General features: G+C 39.5%; 1 protein-coding gene across 17 annotated transcripts in view; it reads right to left on the reverse strand.

Annotated features, from left to right (window-relative positions):
• The window catches only part of RIMS1 (regulating synaptic membrane exocytosis 1), a 473,777-nt gene that overhangs the window by 384,853 nt on the left and 67,451 nt on the right, over positions 1-21,473 (reverse strand). For 16 of the 17 annotated variants that reach the window (XM_067702804.1, XM_067702789.1, XM_067702799.1 and 13 more), the window contains exon 2: positions 13,633-13,713. The exons of the other annotated variant lie outside the window; for it this stretch is intronic. In XM_067702804.1, coding sequence (XP_067558905.1) covers positions 13,633-13,713 — 81 coding nt within the window. The remainder of the gene's footprint in view (positions 1-13,632; positions 13,714-21,473) is intronic. 17 annotated transcript variants of the gene reach the window in all.

Raw genomic sequence — 21,473 nt, forward strand, 5'->3', positions numbered from 1 at the left:
ATAAAATTTTGTGAGGGTTAAATGCACATGAAGTGCCTAAGACTGAAGAGTATATGATTGCAGTTATTGTTACCACAGTGGATAGAGAACCAGCTAAGAGCGAAAACTAGACTTTCTTCTGCCCTAACCTGATGCATAACTGGTGAGAGGTTCTGAGAATTAGGTATATATTCTTCTCCTTTGTGATGCTACCATATAAAGTAGCTCTCTCCATTGTGCCAGAGAGACTTCTTTCTTATGGATTTCCCTAAGGCAGCAGAAAAAAAAAGTGTTTATTTTAGGGAATGTAATTCCCTAGAGCTACATGCCTTTTCCATTTCCTTATTTTTTCATTAACTTTCCTAAGGAACTCCCAGGCTCAAATTCTTAGATATTTTTTGAGTCTTTCCTCTCTCTGTTCCTTTCTCTGGTCCATTCACTCATCCCCAAAGCCACTGCTTTTCCTCTCAGATGCTCTCTCTCTCATCTATTTCTTCTTAACCGCGATCATTGTTCTTACTATTATTAACTATGTCTGATCTATTTTAATCATCTACTAATTTGTCTCCTGCTCTCCAGGAAAGCCCTATTATCATCCATCATGCATACTTCTGAAAAATCCATCATCCTGAAACGTTCCTTTCAACTGGGTACCTCCACGGTCAGATACTTTCATGTGTTCCTGCAGAGTAAAACGAGGTTCTTGATCCAGGACTGTAAGGATGTTTATAAACTGGTCCCAGCCTTCCTTTATCAGTTTATATTCCCCAACTCCTTTGCCAAACATGCTTCTTGAGCCAGATTGCATATTCAATGCCCCCTTTGCCTGACTGCTTCATTCTCACTCTGAACTGTTACCCAAGTCGTTTTCTTAGTCTGGGATGCCCTAAACTCTCCTTTCTATCCAATGACTACTCAGTCTTGATGGAAATCTGAAGTGCTTCTTTTCCCCCCGTAGCTCTTCCTGACTCCACACCACTCGAGCCACAAGTATTGATTTATATACCCCGCTTTGAAAAAATTCCACATACATTTTTTAAGGAATTCACCTGATTTTTGTAAGGTACCTTTTATACCTACAAAGCCACCAACTTATCCATCTACCTGTCCATCCGTCCATCCATCCATCCATCCCTCCCTCATCTCCAACAGTTAAATTATAAACTACTTGAGGGCAGATCCTATTGCTTAACATTATTTTGGGACGCTTCCCTCCCTCATCCTCTAATTTAGTACTGTATTTAGAACATAGCTTGGGCTCAATAAACATTTTTTTTTTAATTACAGAAAAAATATCAGATAACATATAATTAAGTATTAATATAAATACAATGAAATGCTGAGTATTACTGGCTCTAACAAGTTTTCCTCACCTCCCATTTTGAGTTAGGTTCCTCTGTGCTTTCATGGCAATCTGTAAGCCCTTTCATAGTCTTATCCTCATACTTCATTGTAAGTACTTGTTTACCTGTCTGTCAGCCCAAGTTACGCCTGCTTAATAGCTTTATAAGTCTACAACATTTAATATTTGTGAAATGCATAATAGATGAGCACATTCATTGATCTACCCAAATCATTTTTCACTAAATAAATATTTGTTTGCTGCATAGATTGCCAAGGTCCTGGGCATAATCTTTTCCTTTTATTTAATACCTTCCTTCTAATACCAGCAGAAGTAGCTGTGGGTACAAATTCTCCTTTGACTATAAGCTCCCTGTTTCTGCACAACGACCATCTATTCTCCTGGCAGAGGCAGACCGTTCTTGTCCTGGACAAAAGACTCTGTAGAAGAGCAGAGGAAATAGCAGTGATTCACAGAGTAACCAGGCTGGGCCCTGAGGCACAGCGACTTTCTAATAATAATATTGCCGGTATTTATTTCCTCTCTACGTGAGTTTTAGAAGAGAGGTAGAATTCAGTGATGCTCACATTAATTTTAGTTTATGAAAAGATCAGTCATCCCAGCAAATGTTCATTTTCACTGAGCATCTCAGTGGTACATACCAGTGGTTTTAAATCAGGAGCCTACGTCAGGATAACTTGGGCAAATGATCTAAATACACATTTCCTGGCCTCCCTACTCACGCACAGCAGGGAACACTGGATAGATGATGGGGTGGTATGAGGTGGGGTCTATGCTTTTTAAAAGTCCCCCAATGCTTTTTTTTTTTTTTTTTTTGCGGTACGCGGGCCTCTCGCTGCTGTGGCCTCTCCCGTTGCGGAGCACAAGCTCTGGACGCGCAGGCTCAGCGGCCATGGTTCACGGGCCCAGCCGCTCCGCGGCATGTGGGATCTTCCCAGACCGGGGCACAAACCCGTGTCCCCTGCATCGGCAGGCGGACTCTCAACCACTGCGCCACCAGGGAAGCCCCTCCCAAAGCCTTTTTATACCACTCCTCTCAATAAGAAACAGTAATAAATAAGAAAAGATACAGTCTATGTTTTGACTGGATTAGCCAAAATTTATATATATATAAAGACTTGGTGAATATTTGGTAAATGGATAAAATATTATTGAGATTATTGACTTCCACTTTTGTAGAATAATATTTATATAGTACTTTATTCACAACTCTCTCATGTACTTTACCTCATTTCATACTCAAAAACTCTCAATGAGATAACTAGAAACGATTTTCTTCCTATTCTCCAGATGAGAAAACTAAGGATTTAGGAAGTTAAAAGAACTGGGCCAATGTCTTCCAGCAAATGAGTAGCAGAGCAAGGACTGAAAATATATAGTTCGAACCCTTAAAAAGCTAGAATTTACTCAATATTCCCTGAAGAACTGCAAAATTCTTCTCCTTGGTAATAATGTGGATTACCTGCATATTTTGAATCCGTCCGCTATTATGAACCCAGATAACCTGAATTCTAGACCTAGATCTGCCCCTTTCCTGCCGAGTCACCCTGGGCAAGCCACTTCCCAGGTCCATGTGGGGTCCACCATACGCAGCCCAAGTCCATACGCCCTCCAAGCTTGGTTGTTGACCGTATCATGTGGCTCGACGTAAAGCTGACATTAACTCAGTCGAAGATTTTCTGGAGCTTGTGCAACCTTAGTTTCCTTAGGATATCTTTTAAAAATAATTATTTGGGGGCTTCCCTGGTGGCGCAGTGGTTGAGAGTCCTCCTGCCAATGCAGGGGACACGGGTTCGTGCCCCGGTCCGGGAAGATCCCACATGCCGCGGAGCGGCTGTGCCCGTGAACCATGGCCGCTGAGCCTGCGCGTCCGGAGCCTGTGCTCCAAGAAAGCAGAAGGGATGAAGATCCACTAAGCTGGCTGCTTGGGGCTGGCCCTAGGCTTAAGGTAAACATGACCTTTCGGCTTCCTGATAGAATCAACATGACGATAAAGAATAGGATTCAAGTCAGATGCTCTGCACAAGAGGGGGAAAAATTGCATTTAGCTAAAACATACTCTATTCACAGGAACAAAGGACAGGGACAGTATACAGGGGATAAAGTCCTCCTACATCAGGGTCACCAACATAGGAGCTGCTCAGAGGACCATTAAAAGAGGACCTAGTTCAGTCAGCAAGGGATAATTGGTGAAAGGAATTAATCACTAGTAAATTTCCACAAAACATAGCTGTTACATATAAAACTACTACAGCTCTACTCCTAAAGACAAAAACTCTTTTAATTCCCGAGAAGAAGTCGTCTTCTCCTCCGAGCACTCAGACAGAGATAAACACAATATTATCTTAAAATAGTTACAGCAGAAAGAGGAGCTTTGTATGATTTTGTAAACTGGCATAGAATGACTTGCAGAAACCAGCACATCACACAAAGAGAATGAGGTCTATAAAAGCCACATGATTAAAAAAAAATCCTGTCACTTCCTAATTATAACCATGAATCGGAAATGTCAGTGTTCTCAGTAGTCTCTATTTTCAAGTTACTGGCTGTACTGACTTTATTCTAAAAGACAAAACCATGTTTTTTTTAGTTGGAACTTTTTTCTATTATCACCTGATCAATATGACCCCTGCTACAGTTGGTAATAGAACTATAGACTATGACATTGAATACCTCTTATAGTATAAGAAAAAAAAAGTGAACTTAACAAAAATTGAAACTCATCACATTTTGATGTAAACATGTGGCTGAAAATAGTACAGAAACGGCTGCTTGTCTCTGAATAATACCTTCATTCATAATAAAATACATAATAAATACATACATAAAATAAAATACATAATAAAATAGCTAAAAGATCCTTTGCAAACGAAAACATGATCCCTTTCTTCTTGGCTGAATTTTACTCAGAAAAATGAGACACCTTTCAAAAAAGGAGCAATATTTTTAAAAGTAGTATATATTTTAAAATATTCATTTCCTCTAGTGTATCCAAACACCTACAGAATTATTAAATCTATCCCAACAGAATGTCAGAGCGAAAAAAAATCACACAAGAACAAATTTATTTAAAATGGTGAAGTCTAATCATGTTTCAATTATTACTCAATTTTACTTTTCACCATTTTTCACCTTCAGTACTTGAAGGTCTTTGCAAATTTACCTAAAGTGATAAGGTGTGATTTCTAAATTTGTCACTTACATACGCCATTGAAGATACATTGAAGATACATAAACAGGATGCTTAAGACTTTATGTAAGATGTTAAAAAAAATTAATAAATAAAGTAATTAAATAAATTTTTAAAAAGAAAATAATATTTTTCAATACTCAAAATAAATTCTCTATTAAATAATAAAAAAAGGCTTTATGAGAACATGTTCCTACACACTACGCATTTAATGCACACAGGACCGATCACGCATGACTTGAAGCCCCCTCCCTCCAGTACACAGCAGAAATTCCTCTTCTCTTTCATTGCTTCCAAAGCTTCCTTAAATTCCACTAAAGTTCACTGAATTCCACTTGCTCCACCTCTATGGCCACCAGCAGAGTCCAAACCACCGTCATGTTCTGCCGAAACGACCACAACTGGCTCCCAAAGTCCCTCGTCTTCTTCCCACCCACTGGCCAGCTACATTCGACCATGATCCTCCCTTCTGTGAATGGCTTCCAGAGCTTCTCCACAGACTTACATAAAATCCAAAGGCCTAGATGGAACCCTTGCTCATCTCCTCCACTGCCCACCTCATCCTCGATTTTCTCTGCCCTTCCCTAACCACACTACACTGGTTTCCTTATAAGGTCCACTGCACGTACCATCCTCTCTGTCTCAGTTGCCTTCTGCTGGCTCTTCTCAAGGCCGACTTCTCAACTTTCAAGTCTCTCCTTAAACCTCATCTCCTCCCAGAGCCTTCCTTGACCTTGAGTCTGCTCCCTGAACAGCTTCCCCTGTGTGGTCTCCTTCCCTGCACTTCATTTAGGCTCTGGTTAAAAAGGAAGAGCTTTAACATGTACGTTAGTTTGTTGTTTAGATCTTCTCCTCCTGCATGCTAAGTTCTACAAGGACAAGGACTCTGGTTTGTTCATCATCACCACAAGTGCCTGACGCCAGGCTCTGTGCACGACACAGAGTAAATAAATATTTGTTGAAGGGAGAAGGACTAGGCCAGATTCACTGTAGAGCCAGCAGTGCTTCCCCACCACACACTCTTCCACCAGCTGAAGATGTTCAAGTCCCTTTTGCTCAATGGTACCTTCTCATCCGAAGCTGATTTGTCTTCTTTGACCACACCTGCACTGAGATCAAAATTCAGGAGAATATGGAAAAAATTGAGTATGAAATCTGCAGAACTTCAGGAGCACAAAACACCAGGAGGCTCAGGGGGAGCAGAGGGGCAAGATCAGGGAAAATGGAGAAAAGCGGAGGCTAAATTCCAGCATCCGCTGTCTCTCTCAGACCACTGAAAGGAGCCCCTGGATCCACGACAGAGGTGTGCCTGAGGTGGTGATGGTCTGCCAGTGGGTTGCCAATTTTCAGTGTTAGCCATGGACCTTCTTCCATCTGCTACTAGTGCAAGACACAAAGCTCTGGGCATCAGTACACACAGCCTGAAGATCACGTGTGGTGAGTGGACCTTAAAAGCACAGTGACACAATGACAAGGGCTGCTGTCCAACTGCTTACAACTTCAAAGACAATTTTGTCTACTCTGTTATCTACTGCAATATTGATATATAATTTTGCTGTTAGATACGTGATTTTTAATGAAAAATCATATTTTCAAGTATACACATATATGTAGATTTCCCATACTATTATGGGAAAAGTAAATATATTAATACATATTTTTCTCAGTTATATTTTTGGTCCTCAAGGTTGACTATTTTAAAATTAGGTTAACTATAAGCTGCCACATTTCCATGATTAAATTAATTCTAGTCCCGTACATGTTGATCCTCAGAAGTCCCTATGTTATAATCAAATCTGAACAAAGATTGTTGTTGCTGAAACAAGCCATGCCCTTGAGATCTGAAAAATTATGTCTCTTAAAAGAAAAATATGGAGGCAGGCTCCCTGTCAATTCAAGGTTGACTCATCTGAAGCTGTGAGAAGGGAAAAGAACGGTGTGTGTGACACACATGCCCAAGTCAAAAGCCTCAAGGCAGATGGTACCGGATGACCCAGTCCAAGACGTGAGTTACCACTGCACAGAGAGAACAATTCTGGAAAAGAGGAAGTAGAAGGGACAAAGACCGAGTGGCCAAGGAAAATCCCGAGACTCAACAATCTGAATTTTTATCCAGACATAAATTCATTTTCTGTTAAATGAATGAAATTGATAATTAATTACAGGACTTATAAACATCTAACTAACAAAACAAAAGAAAAATAGGTAAAAATAAAAAACAGTGTATCAAAACCAGTTTCTCAGTTTTTCTAAAGGTAATCAGAGAAACTCAAACCAAAGAATCTCAACAGTATTCAGGAACTTGTATCTACAAGGTCTTTTAGATACTAACTTTCTTTCTGATTGGTCTTTAACTACACAGAACCTAGACTCTGAGGTTACACTGGTAATTTTTATATGATTAAATCAGTCCTGCACACACACACACACACACACACACACACACACACACACACAGAGAGGAGAGAGAGAGAGAGAGAGAGAGAGATAATGTTAAGTTTATTTTCTGAAAATTAGAAAGCAAAAGTATCTATAACCTCAAATCATGAAAGGTTCAAGAGTTAAATAGAATTGACTTTTGAATGTCAGTTGTTCTGAAGATGTGGGGATTTCATATGATACAGTTACCTATACATACATACACAATGATACAGACCCATTACAAATGTTCAAACAAGAAGGAACTTAATAAGCATTTTTAAAAGAAACTTACAACAAAGAGAAGATGATGGCACCACTGGTGAAGTCTACCAAACATCTGATGAAAAATTATCTTTCACAAACTTTTCCTAAATAGAATAGTAGGGAATACTTCCAAGTTCATTCTATGAGGCTAGTATCACCCTGATACCTAAATCAAAGACATCACAGGAAAACTACAGACCAGTACCCCTTATAAATACTTACACAAAAATCTTCAAAAATACTAGCAAATCAAATAAAGCAACAAATAAAATGGATAGCCAAGTGGGAATGCAAAATTGTCTCAACGTATGAAAATAAAGCAGTACACCATATTGATAAGATAAAAGACAGAAAAGCACATTATCATCTCAATAGGTTCAGAAAAAGCAGTTGAGAAAATCCAACATCCTTTCATGTTATGAACACTCAACATACTAGAAATGGAATGAAACTTTCTAAACCTGATAAAGAATATATACTAAAACCCCATGACTAATATCATATTTAATAGGGAGAGACTGAAAGCTTTCCCCCTAGTATCAGGAGCAAGACAGATATGTCTGCAATCACCACTTTTTGACATCTGGATGTCCACATGCAAAAGAATGAAATTGGATCCCTACCTCACACCATCTATGAAAAGTAACTCAAAATGGATCAAATACCTAAATGTACAAGCTAAAACTAAAACTCTAAAACTTCTTTCTTTTAGAAAACCTAGGGGTAAATCTTTATGACCTTGAATTTGATAATAATTTCTTAGATAAAACACCAAAGCTACAGGTAACCAATGGAACAGAGAACTATTCAACTTCATCAAAATTAAAAACTTGTGTTTCAAGATACCATCAAGAAAATGAAAAGACAACTCACTAAATGGGAGAAAATATTTGCAAATCATTTATCTGACAAGGATATAGTACCCATCATACATAAAAAAACTCTTACAACTCAATAATAAAGACAAATAACCCAATTAAAAATGGACAAAATATTAAATCAATATTTATCCAAAGAAGCAATACGAATAGCTAAAGAGCACATGGTAAGATACTAAGCATCATTATTCATTAGGGAAATACAAATCAAAACCACAATAAGATAACCATTCACACACTCCACACCTACAAGACGACTATAACTAAAAAGACTGACAATAACAAGTGTTGACAGGATGTAGAGAAATTGGAATCCTCTTACATTGCTGGTAGGAACGTAAAATGGTGCAGCTATTTTGAAACACAGCGTGACAGTTCCTAAAACATGTAAACATATAGTTGCCAAATGACTCAGAAGTTTCATTCCTAGGTTTATACTTAAGAGAACTGAGAACACACGTCCACTCAAAAACTTGTACATAAATGTTAAAAGCTGCTTTATACAGCATACAAATTGGAAACAATCCAAATGTCCATTAACAGATGGATAAATTAAAAAGTGGTATATACATACAATGGAATACTATTTGGCAATAAAAGGAATGAAGTGCTGATACTTGCTGTAACATGGATGAATCTTGAAAATATTATGCTAAAGGATGAAAAACAGACATAAATAATCGCATATTATATGATTCCGTTTATATTAAATGTCCAGAATAGGCAAATCCACAGAGACAGAAAGTAGGTTCGTTTCTAGAAGCTGGGTTTTGAGGGGAATAGGGAATAGTGCTAGTGGATATTAGGTTTCTTTTTGGAGTGATCAAAATATTCTGAAATTACGTAGTGGTGACAGTTGCACAATTTTGTAAAAGCTAGTAACTTTTACACTTTGAAAAGGTGAACTGTATGTATGGCATATTAATTTTTTCTTAATTTTGAAAAGCAGTCAATCACCAACAAAAACAAAGGAAAACCAAAAAAAGACTGAACAGAAATATGATCTATGTACCTCTCTGGATTCGACTTATTCCTGATCATGTCACCGTCCACAGGAATGTAAACATTGTCTAAACATAGTTTTCCCTTGGCTATATACTCTTTTTCTAGATTTCTGCTTTCACATTCCAACTTTAGCATTTCTAATCTGACCAGCCATCCCAGTTTTCCCAGGACTGAGGGGGGTTCCCAGGACATGAGACTTTCAGCAGTAAAACATGGAAAGTTCCAGGAAAACTGAGACAAGCTTGTTCTTGTCTGATTTTGTATAATTTACTTAATTCCTTTTCTCTTTGTCCTGTGATGTTATCTATCCTGCCCCTTCCATTCTTTCCTTCAAACTGACACCTTCTCCCTGTGCTACTCCTTTTTTTTTAATCTTAAAGTATTTTAATAATGAAGTTATTTCTAAAATTCACTTTTTGGAGACATAAAATTAGTCTTATAGAAGACATACTTTTTAAGCTCTGTAAAACAACTTTGAAATTAAATTAAATTTATCATAAACTATTTTCTATTAAATATGTTTTAATTTTATTTTTTATTGGAGTATACTTGATTTACAATGTTGTAGTAGTTTCAGGCTTATGGCAGTGATTCAGATATATATATATATATTCAAATTCTTTTCCCTTATAGGTTATTACAAAATATCGAGTATAGCTCTCCATGGTATTTCATTTATGTTAATGGTTTTATTATAAAGCAATTGTTCACAAATTAGTATAACTCATCTAAGTCTCTCTTGAGTTTGAGGTATGAATAGCCAACTGTCTTTGGATGTTTCAATCAGAGATATCTTTGGACACTAATACATACATCTAATGCTAAATCTAAACTAGTTTTACTGCCTAAATTAACTCTCTTCCTGACATGATCACATCCACTCAATCTCTTGAGATAAAGTGAGTTATCTCCTCTTCACTTTGCTGTATTATCACAGCTAATGAATCACTGTACCCTAATTACACCACCCGGCAAACATTCTCAAATCTGCCCTACCCCCTACCTCTCCTGCTTAGACCTGCTTCCATCCATGGCTGGAATTGATGAGTAGATAAACGTTTCTCAGACTTTTAAAATCCATGATCACTTTGAAAAACTCAAAAACCCCATAATGTTATGTCAACTTTCAAATATCGTATTAAAAATAAAACCAAAGACAAGACCCAACATGTAGCTTATGTCCTCCAAGTTAGAACAGTGTCCTCTTCTTCAGAGATGTCGGCGCTGCACCTTCTGAATCCTTTATTTCTCTCCCACTCACCATCCGTCACACACGCACTCTCACCCACACAAGCAGACAACATACAGATACGCACACGTGGACGCTCACAGGCTTCAGCAGTGAGTACATGTTGTAAATCATCCCCCACAAGCTGATGTTTTGGGGCCTCCAGGCAACTGTTTCCTCCTTCTGGAGACCGTATTCTAAAACTGCTTCCTATTCAACTACTCATCCTTCAAAATTCATATGAACCGTCGCAGGCTCTGAAAGTCCTTCTCTGACCCCGTCAACCACAAGGAGATTGAATCATTTTCTCTGTTTTAAACATACTTCTAATGTTGCAGATATCATGTAGTAATACCATTGAGTGGATTACGTAATGCTGCCCCCAACTTGGGAAGGAACTGCTTTATCTATGCATCTTATACCTGAGGAATAGCAGCCATCAAACTCAATTTATTGAACTCCACTAATGTTTTCAGTACATTTATTACTTTGATTAAGTGATGACAACTTAGGCAGCATGCTTAAAATATGGGACATTTTAATAACTGAAAAAAGAATCTTCCGAGAGTTTACACACACAGTTATCAAAATATAAAGTATATTGACATGTGCAGCCATCAACCTAGACTTGCAAAATAGAAGATACAAGTGACCCAAGTACAGTCACCCTACTCCCTCTCCACCCACTAATAATCTATCTCTGTTTTCCTACTCACTATGCACAATCAACATCTCCTTCTCCAGACTTCTCATTTTCTCGTCACACCTATAGAAATAGAGTATTTCCACCCACTTATATGCTAAAACTGTTATGGCAAATGCCACCAATGACCCCTCTGTGGCCAAATTCAATGCACATTTTTTTTATCTCTTAAATTATTGATTTTCTGTGGCATTTGCTACTGTTGGGCATCCTTCCTGAGTCCTTCTACCACCGTGGTTTCTCCTGCTTCTTTGACCATTATTTCTCAGCTGAGCCAGGGGAGCTTCTTCCTTTACCTACTCCTTAAGCATTGGTTTTACCCAGGCGCTCTGTTATTTTTTCCAACTCTGTACCCTTTGTGGATGTTATCTAGTTCCCCAGCTAACTGAGTGCTTCAGGTTCATGTACCCAACTTTTTCTTCGACAGGTACCCTTAGGTAATGCACGGGTGCCCCAAATCATCGTATCACAATCTGAACTCCTCACTGCCCAGCTACCCACAGGCCTGATTTGCCTTTTTATCTCCCCATCTCAGCTGGCGGTCCTCAATCAACCAAACCATTGAAATGACAGCCCCCTAAGCGCTTTCCTTACAAAGCATATTCAATTGACAACTAAGCACCGCCTGTCTGCCTTCTTACTAAGCTCTTGAAATGTTTCCTTCCCACACCCTCTGCTACTCCTGTAGGTCAAGACCTTCTCTGGACTGTTGCAATAGTCTATTAATTGACTTGCTTGTCTCCAGCTGTGTCCACATCCTGTTCATATTCCATTATCCCTACTTCTGCCAAAGTAAGTAATATATATTTTATATAAACACACACACAGTGCAAATCTGACTAATTAAAATCCATCAGTGCATCATCATAATTTAAACAAAAATAGGGTGAGCGAAGGGATTGTCAGAAAAGAGGATCCAGCAAGATGACAGCTGCTTCTTCTCAGCCACTCTATTCAGAGGGGCCACCAGGAAAGTCCCACTAGGTGCATGGTAAGTTACAACAAGATTTCCACAACTAAAGTCTACGGAGAGCAGAAACAAAGTAAGAAAAAACATTATCTAAAGTCTCATTGGCAAGGATGCCAATAGCTGTTTCACATCTAATAATTCCAGTTTTAAGTGGACATTGGAATAAGTGGGACCAATTAAAATGGAACCTCAATATGTGGAATAAAACACATCTTAAAATCAACTTTAATTCCTCAAAGAACTTTCCCCAAAGTTGCTTGAATCCTAATATAAGTAAAATGTTTTCTAATGCCTAGAACGTAAGATGGAAAGTGGGGATCATTATATTTTTTATGAATTATCAACCAAAGTTCCACCATCAGGAAAAAGGCTTTATAGCTAGAACATTTATAGAAAAAAATGGCAACATCATTAAGAGTACTTCTTCCAACTTAGAACTTTAAAAAATGTAATTATAAATCATTTTTACTGTGGCTAAATCTAAATTATTTGTATTCCTTGAAAAGTACTGACTAAAGGTAGAAGACAATATTCGAGTATACTTATTGAGATAAAGTCTATAACCCATCTATGGAGCCTCTTGAAATTTATTTACCAAAATTTTTTATCCTAAAACATAAATAATTTTGAATCTGTGATTGTATGTAACATACAAAATATAAGCATTTAAACGTCGTATTTAATTTCAGTCTTTGCCAATGGGAATAAAACCGACATAGCAAAAGAATTACAAAAATTTACTTTTCTTCTCATAGCCTTTTGACAATCTTCTTACTTTATTTTGGTTTCATTTCAAAGAATTCTCAGACAGCTAAAAAAACCTATAGAAAATCACTCTCAAGACACATTTCTTCAATGGCTTTTGCAAAAAAACTTGGAAGGAGACATTTCCCCGGTAGTAACTACTTGGCTGTAATGGCTATTATAACAGCACTGCTGAGACATTTTCAGGAAATGTTTAATTTTTCTTACCAGGAGCATAATTCTTTTCAAAAGATTGAATATATCTTGCTACTCCGCAGAATTTTAAAGCTCTTCAAGTGTCATCTCATCAAAACCCACATTTTCAACATAGTTTACTTATTTGGTTTCTCCTCTAGTTCCCTTAGGTTGGTCATTTAACCCTTCACGTATCCACACTCGGGGTTACAATCACAAAAACAAAACCAATGGGCCATCCCTCTTTTAGATTGTCCCTTACCTTTAAATGACCCAGTGCGAGGTTGGCCATGAACTAGCTATGTACTTCCCTTATTCACAACAAGGAAAGTAGCCCTTTCTGTATCTTTTCTCCATATTCCTAGAGTCTTAGGCTCCGATCCACATACATTCTAAATCCAAAATGTATAGAATTTCTGACACCCTAGAGCCCTAAAAAATGTGTCTCTTTCCTCTAATTAGCTTTATGCTTCCCATATGACATTAGAAACAGCACTTAATAAAGATGCTTGATACACAGAGCTCCTGTTTCCAGATCATTTTATCTAATTCAATAGTAGCTTTTTACCCCCCAGAGACCCCAGAGGAGCCACAGTTCGTACACCCGCATGCAGTGTAAATGAATACATATGTAACCAGTGATGTGTGTAAGAGACGACATTTTCAGTCAATAAAACCAATGCCATACTCACGGTGAAGGCTGGTGGGGCTGGTGTTCAACATTTCTTGGGGTTTTGCAGGCAGCAGGCTTCACCATGTCCCTGACCACACACCTGGGGCGCATGATAGACAGCACAATGCACTATTAATTATAAAACGGGGAGAAACATCTGGAAATTAAACATGGTACTGAAAACAAGTCTAAGGGAAACTCTTTGCAAACCCCTTAATGTTAACCTGGAGTCCCTGGAAAGCCCTGGGGGTTGGAAACCTTCAACTCAGCCTTCCAAGAGCTCAGTTACACCCAGATGAAGTCCGTGCTGGCCTCGGTATTGGATTTCCCTTTTAGTACCAATAAAATGATCGTCAGCAGCCTTCCCCATAGGAGCAAGGCTACTAAAAGCTCTGGCCTCACTGTATGAAGACATCTGAAAGCTTAAACATAGGAACGGCTGTTGTGTTTAAAACGCGCAGGACGTTCTGTGGCTTTGGCTATTTTACTAAAAGACACGGACTCTTGTTTCACACCCTTTATCATACACAGGTCTTTTTCTTTATGAAAAAAGAGATCTGAGAGCCTTCAAGACACCCCCCAAGTTCAAAATCCCTTCAAGCTAAGAAAAGAGGAAGAGTCAGAAGGAAATGTGCATAAATAAAGTGTGTGTATGTATGCGTGTGTGTGTAAAATAAATAGAGAAGATACCTGCATAGTGTGAAAATAAACAGGAAAAGGTCTTTGCGTCTTATGTTCTCCATCAAAGAATAAATAAATGCAGAGGATGGATCACAGCTCCAAAGGGCAGCAAGAGGAGATGCCTTTAGCCTCATGTCAACAGGGCTTACAGAGTGCTGGAGAGATTCATTGGCATAAACAAGAATACATCCCCTTCTGAGGCTGTCCTTGGATGGCTCAGATGTTCCTTCACTTCAAAAGCTTTGAAACAACGCTTGCTTTGAATAGGGAAGCCCTGATCATAAAGCTGGGGCCCTACATCTCAGACTTTGCTACATGGAAAAGCCCCTTAGGACACAGCATTCTCAACCATGAACCTGGTTAACATTCATGGCAGCTTTGACTGCCCTTGGAGGTTTGACTACCCTGCTGATGTTTAAGGCCAGTCATGTTATTCCAGAAGTGGATCAGGGGTGAGGCAGTGGCAGATAAACTGCTTTCTCAGAGCTAAAAGCTGCACGGCAAAATTCTCCACTTCTGAAAGAAATGATACAGAGAAACATCGTGGACACAATGCATGGAAACGTGCACACACACACACACACACACACACACACACAGAGCTCATTCCAAACAAAATCAAGTGAGACTTAGAAATCAATGTGTAATGTGACGAGAAAAGAAAACAGGGCCATTTCAAAGCCTTCCCTCCTGGGCTCAAAGGAAAGAAACACAGTGTTTGTCTAGTGCAAGTGCTAAACTCTTAATGGACTGGTCACCAGTCAAAGGAGGAGAAGGTCACTCAGGCAGCAGGGTTCAGAGAACATTCAAGCAGGCAGTTGCCAGGGAGAAGTAATACCCCAGGGTTTCTGAGCTCTGAAATGTTAATATAACTTACACCAGTACAGCGCTCAGGAAGTTACATTTCATAGCACTGGGAAATCTTTAGCAATTCCCACTCAACTAAAAACAGCCCACGCGGTATGTTGAATCTACATGCACTGGTTTGCGAAAATATCGGAAATATCACCAACTTTGGAAAAAAATTTGAAGAATTGTATCTATGAGAAACCATATGCAACCTCTGTCTTAGTTCATTCCTTTTTTTCTTCCCCTAAAGATTCAGGTATTTAGACAAAGCTTTGGGAAAAAAAGAAATCTGTCACTTAGAGTTTTCCTTCAATATGCTTTTAAGTAACTCTTTCTGAATAAATGTGGAATGTCAGCCAGCACGAAGGGTAGGTTTCTAAGCAAAACGCATTTGTGCGTGTGTGTGAAAGACCATGTCTATGTAAGGAAATTCTCATCTAATCTCAAGTACTCAGTGGTCTTGTTTTAAAACTATAATAGCTGGCATACTTCACCTGTCTGCACATGCTATAGAATCTTCTAAGTAGAAACTTGTATTTCTGAACTTTAAAGTTTCATTGGATAATGAGAATAAACACACCAATACTCAAAAGCAATATACTTAGAATTTAAATGTACTTAATTTAAAATATACTTACTTAAATTAATTAATATATTTTATTTTTAAAAAACAAGAAAAAAACATATTTTTCATACTGACCTATAATCCTAACCTCAGTTCCAGAGTGAGGTAGCTAGCTATTGAATCTGTTTTCATGGAGAAAGCTGTCTGATTGATTCAGATTGCTAGTTATTCAAGCAATTTGAGGGAGCTCTAAACTATGGCAATATGTATTCCTACAACTTCTAATTTGACTTCTTTTAGCTGAAATTGCTTCTAGAGAAAGAGAAGGAAAAAAACCCTACACTCAGAACAAGATACATAAAATAATACAATGCACTCCTCAGAATTTTGTCAGCCTGGGTGGATGAGCATTTCTTTAAAGTTGTAATTGGATTGTTGTGTCTGGCCTATTGCGGTTTGAGGGATAAACCATAATGGTGCTGCCAGTTGTAATATGTGGAAACTGTTCAGCTCCAGGAGTTTCCATTCTCTCCCAGGCATTAGACTTATTATAATAACACGGACCCCTCATACTTTAAGAAACACAAGAGTGTTATGTCAGCAGGTTGTGGTGATCAAGGGTCTTTCTTACGTATGATTTATTCCTTCAGCCAGACTCAAGGAGGCCACAGACAGGCCACAATGCCAACTTCCCAGAACGGTTATGGATGGAGAGACCAGGAGTCCAAGGTGGTGACCTCTTATTCTTGCAACGTCTTCGGTTATTCAGGGGGTTATCAGATGTGGACTCTTCACAGCCTCGGAAGCGCTTGTGAGCATCCCTCACCACTCAAGCATCACTGAGGATTTATGCAAATGAGGCATCCTGCAAGCATCTCAGGGAAGCTCCCCCTGACTCCGCCCTCCACGCGGCTGGGTTTTATGAATGACTGCAATCAAGGCTGAACGGCTGCCAACTGCCCACTCTTCCCTGCACGTACACACAGAGAAACCTGCCCGGCCGCAAGCCTGCAGACGAGGCCGTGGCAACGCTTTCATCCCCCCAGACAGGAATGAAATGTGCTTGCGGAGACTTAAGAGTATGTGAATGAAAAATTCTCAATGCCTTCGAAAAACACAATTTACATAATTACTTTCTCTCTTTTGAGTTTCCATTTTGGTGCCTGCAGTCACCAGCCCCCTTCTGCCTCCCCCTCCCTGCAAAAACTAAAAAACAAACAAACAAAATCTCACTATTTTATGAAATTTTAACTCAACTGAACTTGATGACAGTGTCAGGAGTCTAGTGACTGGGCAGTGAGCTGTCACATAGATGATGCCACCTTTGCATTTCTGTTCACATCTTTTGGGTTTGGGAGTTTACTCGGGTTTCTCCTGTCATTGATGGAGACAATAAACAGTGCTGGGGGAAGTGTATGTGTGCTTGAGGGAATGAAACACTTTTCAAATACACAATCTTCTAATTTGCTGATCTCTGATCAAAAACACAGAAACAAGGAAAAACGGGCAAGAAGAGACCTCAGGGGCTCTGTAAGCAGCCATTTGTTTCTAAAACTCTCATTCAGCGCTCCAGACTCCTCTTCCATAAGACATTACCCAAAAGGACCCAAATATCTGCAAAATTCCTGTCTCCAGCCTGACCCTCTCTAACTCCTGACATCCAACCGTCTCCACAACACTTTTGCTTGGCCTTCCAGCAGGCCTCTCAGAATCAGCATTTCCAACTGGAATCCACCCTGCCCCACACACCTGACCCTCCACGGCCATCACCATCTTGGCTGACTGTAAATATGTTTCTCTAGCTGTTCAGGCCAAAAGCTTTAGACTCAAAGCCTCGTTTCTCTCACAACTGTGTCCAATCCATCACAACGGTTCTCCTTTCCAAAAATGTGCAGAGTCTGTCCATTCCTCCTCTGTCCCCCATGGCCATCCTGGTGGGGCCAGTATGGTCTTTTCCTTGGATTCCCACAATAGACTTCTCCCTGGCTGCCTGAAAGAGACCCTTTGGAAAGATAAATCAGATCGTAACTCCTCTGCTCAAAATCTTGCAGCAGTGCCCCAGTTTACTCACAAAAAATGCCAGAGTCCTTAGAGTATAATCTGGCCTCCTATAACTCCCAGAGTTCTTCTCCTACTATCCCCTCCCCAGCACTCCCCGCCCCATTCACTCTACCCCAGCTGCAGTGGCCTTTTCTTGTTGGTCTTCCTCAGATGTACCAGGCTTGGTTTTGCTCAGGGCCTTTGCACCAGCCATTGTTTCCATTGGGAATGCTCCTCCCTGATACGGGTAAGACTAACCCCCTCACCTCTCTGCAGTCTTGGCTCAAACATCAGTGTTTGGTGGTTCCTACTCTGATTACCTGCTTATGACTACAGTCTGCCCCCACCAGACTTTCAGTGCCCTTCACCTTGCTCTACTACTTACTACATGTGCCCCTCCCCGGGGCCTCCACCCAGGCTGAAATACAAGCTGCTCAGGAGGAAGGATCTCTGTTTGCTTCAATGACAAAGGTCCAGAGCCCAGGACAGGGCAGGATGTAATAGTCACTCACTACATATGTGTTAAATGAATGAATAAGATAAAAAGCTGTTAGTACTCTAACATGCTAAAACACAGTGATCTGCAAGAGATTTAGGTAATGCTTTTTTGCAAGATTACAGCATATTTCTATAAAATATCTGCAAAATATAGATTAATCCATGATCAACACATTTTATGATTTGAATAATCCACTAAATTTGTTTTTATATGGTTTGACTGAGGGTCATTCTCTTTCCAAACAAGAAAAAAAGACTTATTTAGTGTAAAACACTCTTCAGTGTCACATTATTGCTTTGAACAAATGAGACACTATCTAACATTTAGTATACTGCTATTTTATCAAATAAAACTTTAAAATAATTAATTGTACATGAGGTAATTCCTTAATAGTAAAGAGAGAAAATTAATCCCCTTTTCTTTTGATTTTTCTAAACAGGGTAGGAAAATAAGAAAAACTGTTTACTGTCATCTATTATGTACTAAAATGTCCACAGATATTTAGATAATATCTTATTTAATCTTCACACTGCCCTGCAAAGGAGATGCGATTGTCCCATTTGACAGATGAAGAAAAACTGCTAAGATCTAAGAGATTAAATTTATTTTTCCAGTGATAATTGGAAAATGTTGATATTTTAAGAAGCCAAGATTTGTATCCAGGTTTGTTTGGGACCAAAGCTAACGTCCTTTCCATCATTCCAAGGAGCGTTCTGACATTAATACTTAAAAGATAAATGGAAACTAATAAAAATCAATCATGAAGTTACAGAGTCCAGTATCCTCTGATATGTTTCAATATCACTGATTTCATGACATAGGTACATTATTGAAGCTATTCAAATAACCTCACATAACTGAGCGTTCTTGAAACAGTATTCTAGTATTTATTGCAAGACCATATTCTCCAAATATATCAGGAGAACAATGGTGATAGCAGGGTGTCAGTTTGGCTAAATTGAAATGCAGAGTGGCCTTGAGACGAGTGGGAATGTGAAGTGCATGGCATGTCATCTGGTATAGAGAAAAACAGTTTATATAAGAAAAGGAATCAAGAAAGCGAAAGAGATTTAAAAGATCATTTGCGAGACACATATAATTCAATTGATAAAAATCTTTTCAAAAATGTTTTTCAAAGGAGGTCATCAAAAGTGATCTTCTCATCTCCACTTACAAATACTAAAAGAGGAAGAGCTGAAAAATGTTATTTTACAAAATGAATTTTAAAAATTGCATATTCATGTCAACTTAACAGTGAACCAATCAGTATGATGACTGTTACCACTAAGATGAAGACGAGACAGTGAAAATTCTCTACCAGAAGGGGAAAGTGGATGTTGGTATTTTGAAAAGCCAGATGTACTAATCACAGATCATCAGGGCCTGGTCCACCTCTGATGTATATTCAGGGAACCCTCAGAAGCTACGTAAGAGTGACTTTTATTTTAAAAAAGACACGGAGGACAGGCAAGGTAGGTTCCTAATTACAAGAAAAAGGAAACCATTTTTCACAGTGAGTGGTGAGGGCTATTAAACCTCCCTTAACCAGGCCAGGAAATTAGTCACCAAACCAGACACAAAAGTATAGGATTCTGAAATAAAGGTGATTACAAGATACAGATTCACTACAGAGAGTAATGGGTGATTTTAAAGTTTGGAAAAACAAATTTTTCAAAGACTGATAAGATGGTGACCTAAATGGGAAGGAAATCTAAAAAAGAGGGGATATATGTATATGAAGAGCTGATTCACTTTGTTATACAGCAGGAACTAACCCAACATTGTAAAGCAACTCTACTCCAATAAAAATTTTTTAAGTTTTGATAAGAAGGAAAATCATAGGCAAGAGGTCAAGTCCTTGGTCTTCTGGGTTATTCACACCTGCCTGTTTATCACCTCTTATGTCTCTGGAATGCTTATAGGCGTAGTTCTACAAGGTCCTAATATTGCCTCCAATATGGAAGCAGTATGGCCAATTAACCTCTTTTTACCCAAGCTATTATTCTCTGTTAACACAATCAGTTTCTTTCTCCAGACCTTTGGATTTATATCTGCTACCATCCCCCGCATGCCATCCTGTTGACAATTTCCTACTTACTAATCTGTGTGTATTCTCCAACAGTCACCTGCTGCTTGCAAAATACAACACAACTTTCGAAAAATCAAGATCACCAGAAAATACCTTCCACTAAACCTGCAAGAGAGAACGACTTCTGTGCATTCCACAGAGCGGGGGGGGGGGGGGGGGGACCCTCTATCTAGTGAGAAGCACGGGACTTCCAGAGGCAGGAAGCAGCCATAGCGTCAAGGCAGCAGGTCCTGAACCATCCAAGGGTAAAGAGAGAGCAGCTCCAGTGGAAAGGCGGATGGTTGAGGGGAAAGAGGGTGATGTGGAAATAGAGAGTGAGGATAATTGCTCAAATGTCGACAAAAGGCGGGTTTTGAGAAAAGAGGCATGAGGAAGGGAAGACGGTTTTCTATGTCTATGGGCACAATTCTAGGTGAGGGAATTTGCTTTGGGAAAGACAGAAGCTAAAGGGATGGGGGGAGGGGCAGAGGACACGGGGAGGGGCACGGGGGCGGGGAGTGGGTAGGTGTTTAGAGAGGAAACGAAGTTGCTGGGAGACTGAGAGGGATGGCAATCAAACAGGAAACAGGTAGGGGATTTGTTCCCAAATTGCCACCTTTCATTGGACCATAACTGTCGCGTCCATTTCCCCCCAGAAAAGATTCTTGCAGGTTAACGCGCCATGAGATTCATTTTGAGAAGCTTTTGGAGAGTGAAAATCGTCTCTCCACCTCTCCTCCTATTTTTAACTCTTCTCCTAGAGGCAGAAACTTCTGCTCAGAACTCCCTCCTCACTCCTACCTATGCCAGGGGTGGGAAGAAGGCTTGAAGAAGCACCCATCTCCCAGCAGCAAGGCAACAGCATTTATGTTTTCACTAGTGAGAAGGGCTACCACATCTTACAAGCAGGAACGAGTTGGCCATTTCCTCCTTCACTTGCTGAGTGGAGCCCCCAGGGGCCTCTCTTCCCTTCTTCCTGACAGTCCAGCCGTCCTGCAGGAAGCAGCCTGGACAGATCTGGGAGGAGCAGACTCTGCCGTGTTTCTAACTCCATCTGCTTCTTTCCCACTGACCCAGGTCTACTCAAGCTATGTAGGTAAACACATCTGAAGCCTGCTTAGAAGACTTGGTCCTTTAGTTTCAGAGTGAGTTAAAAAA

This window comes from Pseudorca crassidens, chromosome 13, assembly GCF_039906515.1.
Source record: "Pseudorca crassidens isolate mPseCra1 chromosome 13, mPseCra1.hap1, whole genome shotgun sequence".
NCBI lineage: Eukaryota > Metazoa > Chordata > Mammalia > Artiodactyla > Delphinidae > Pseudorca > Pseudorca crassidens.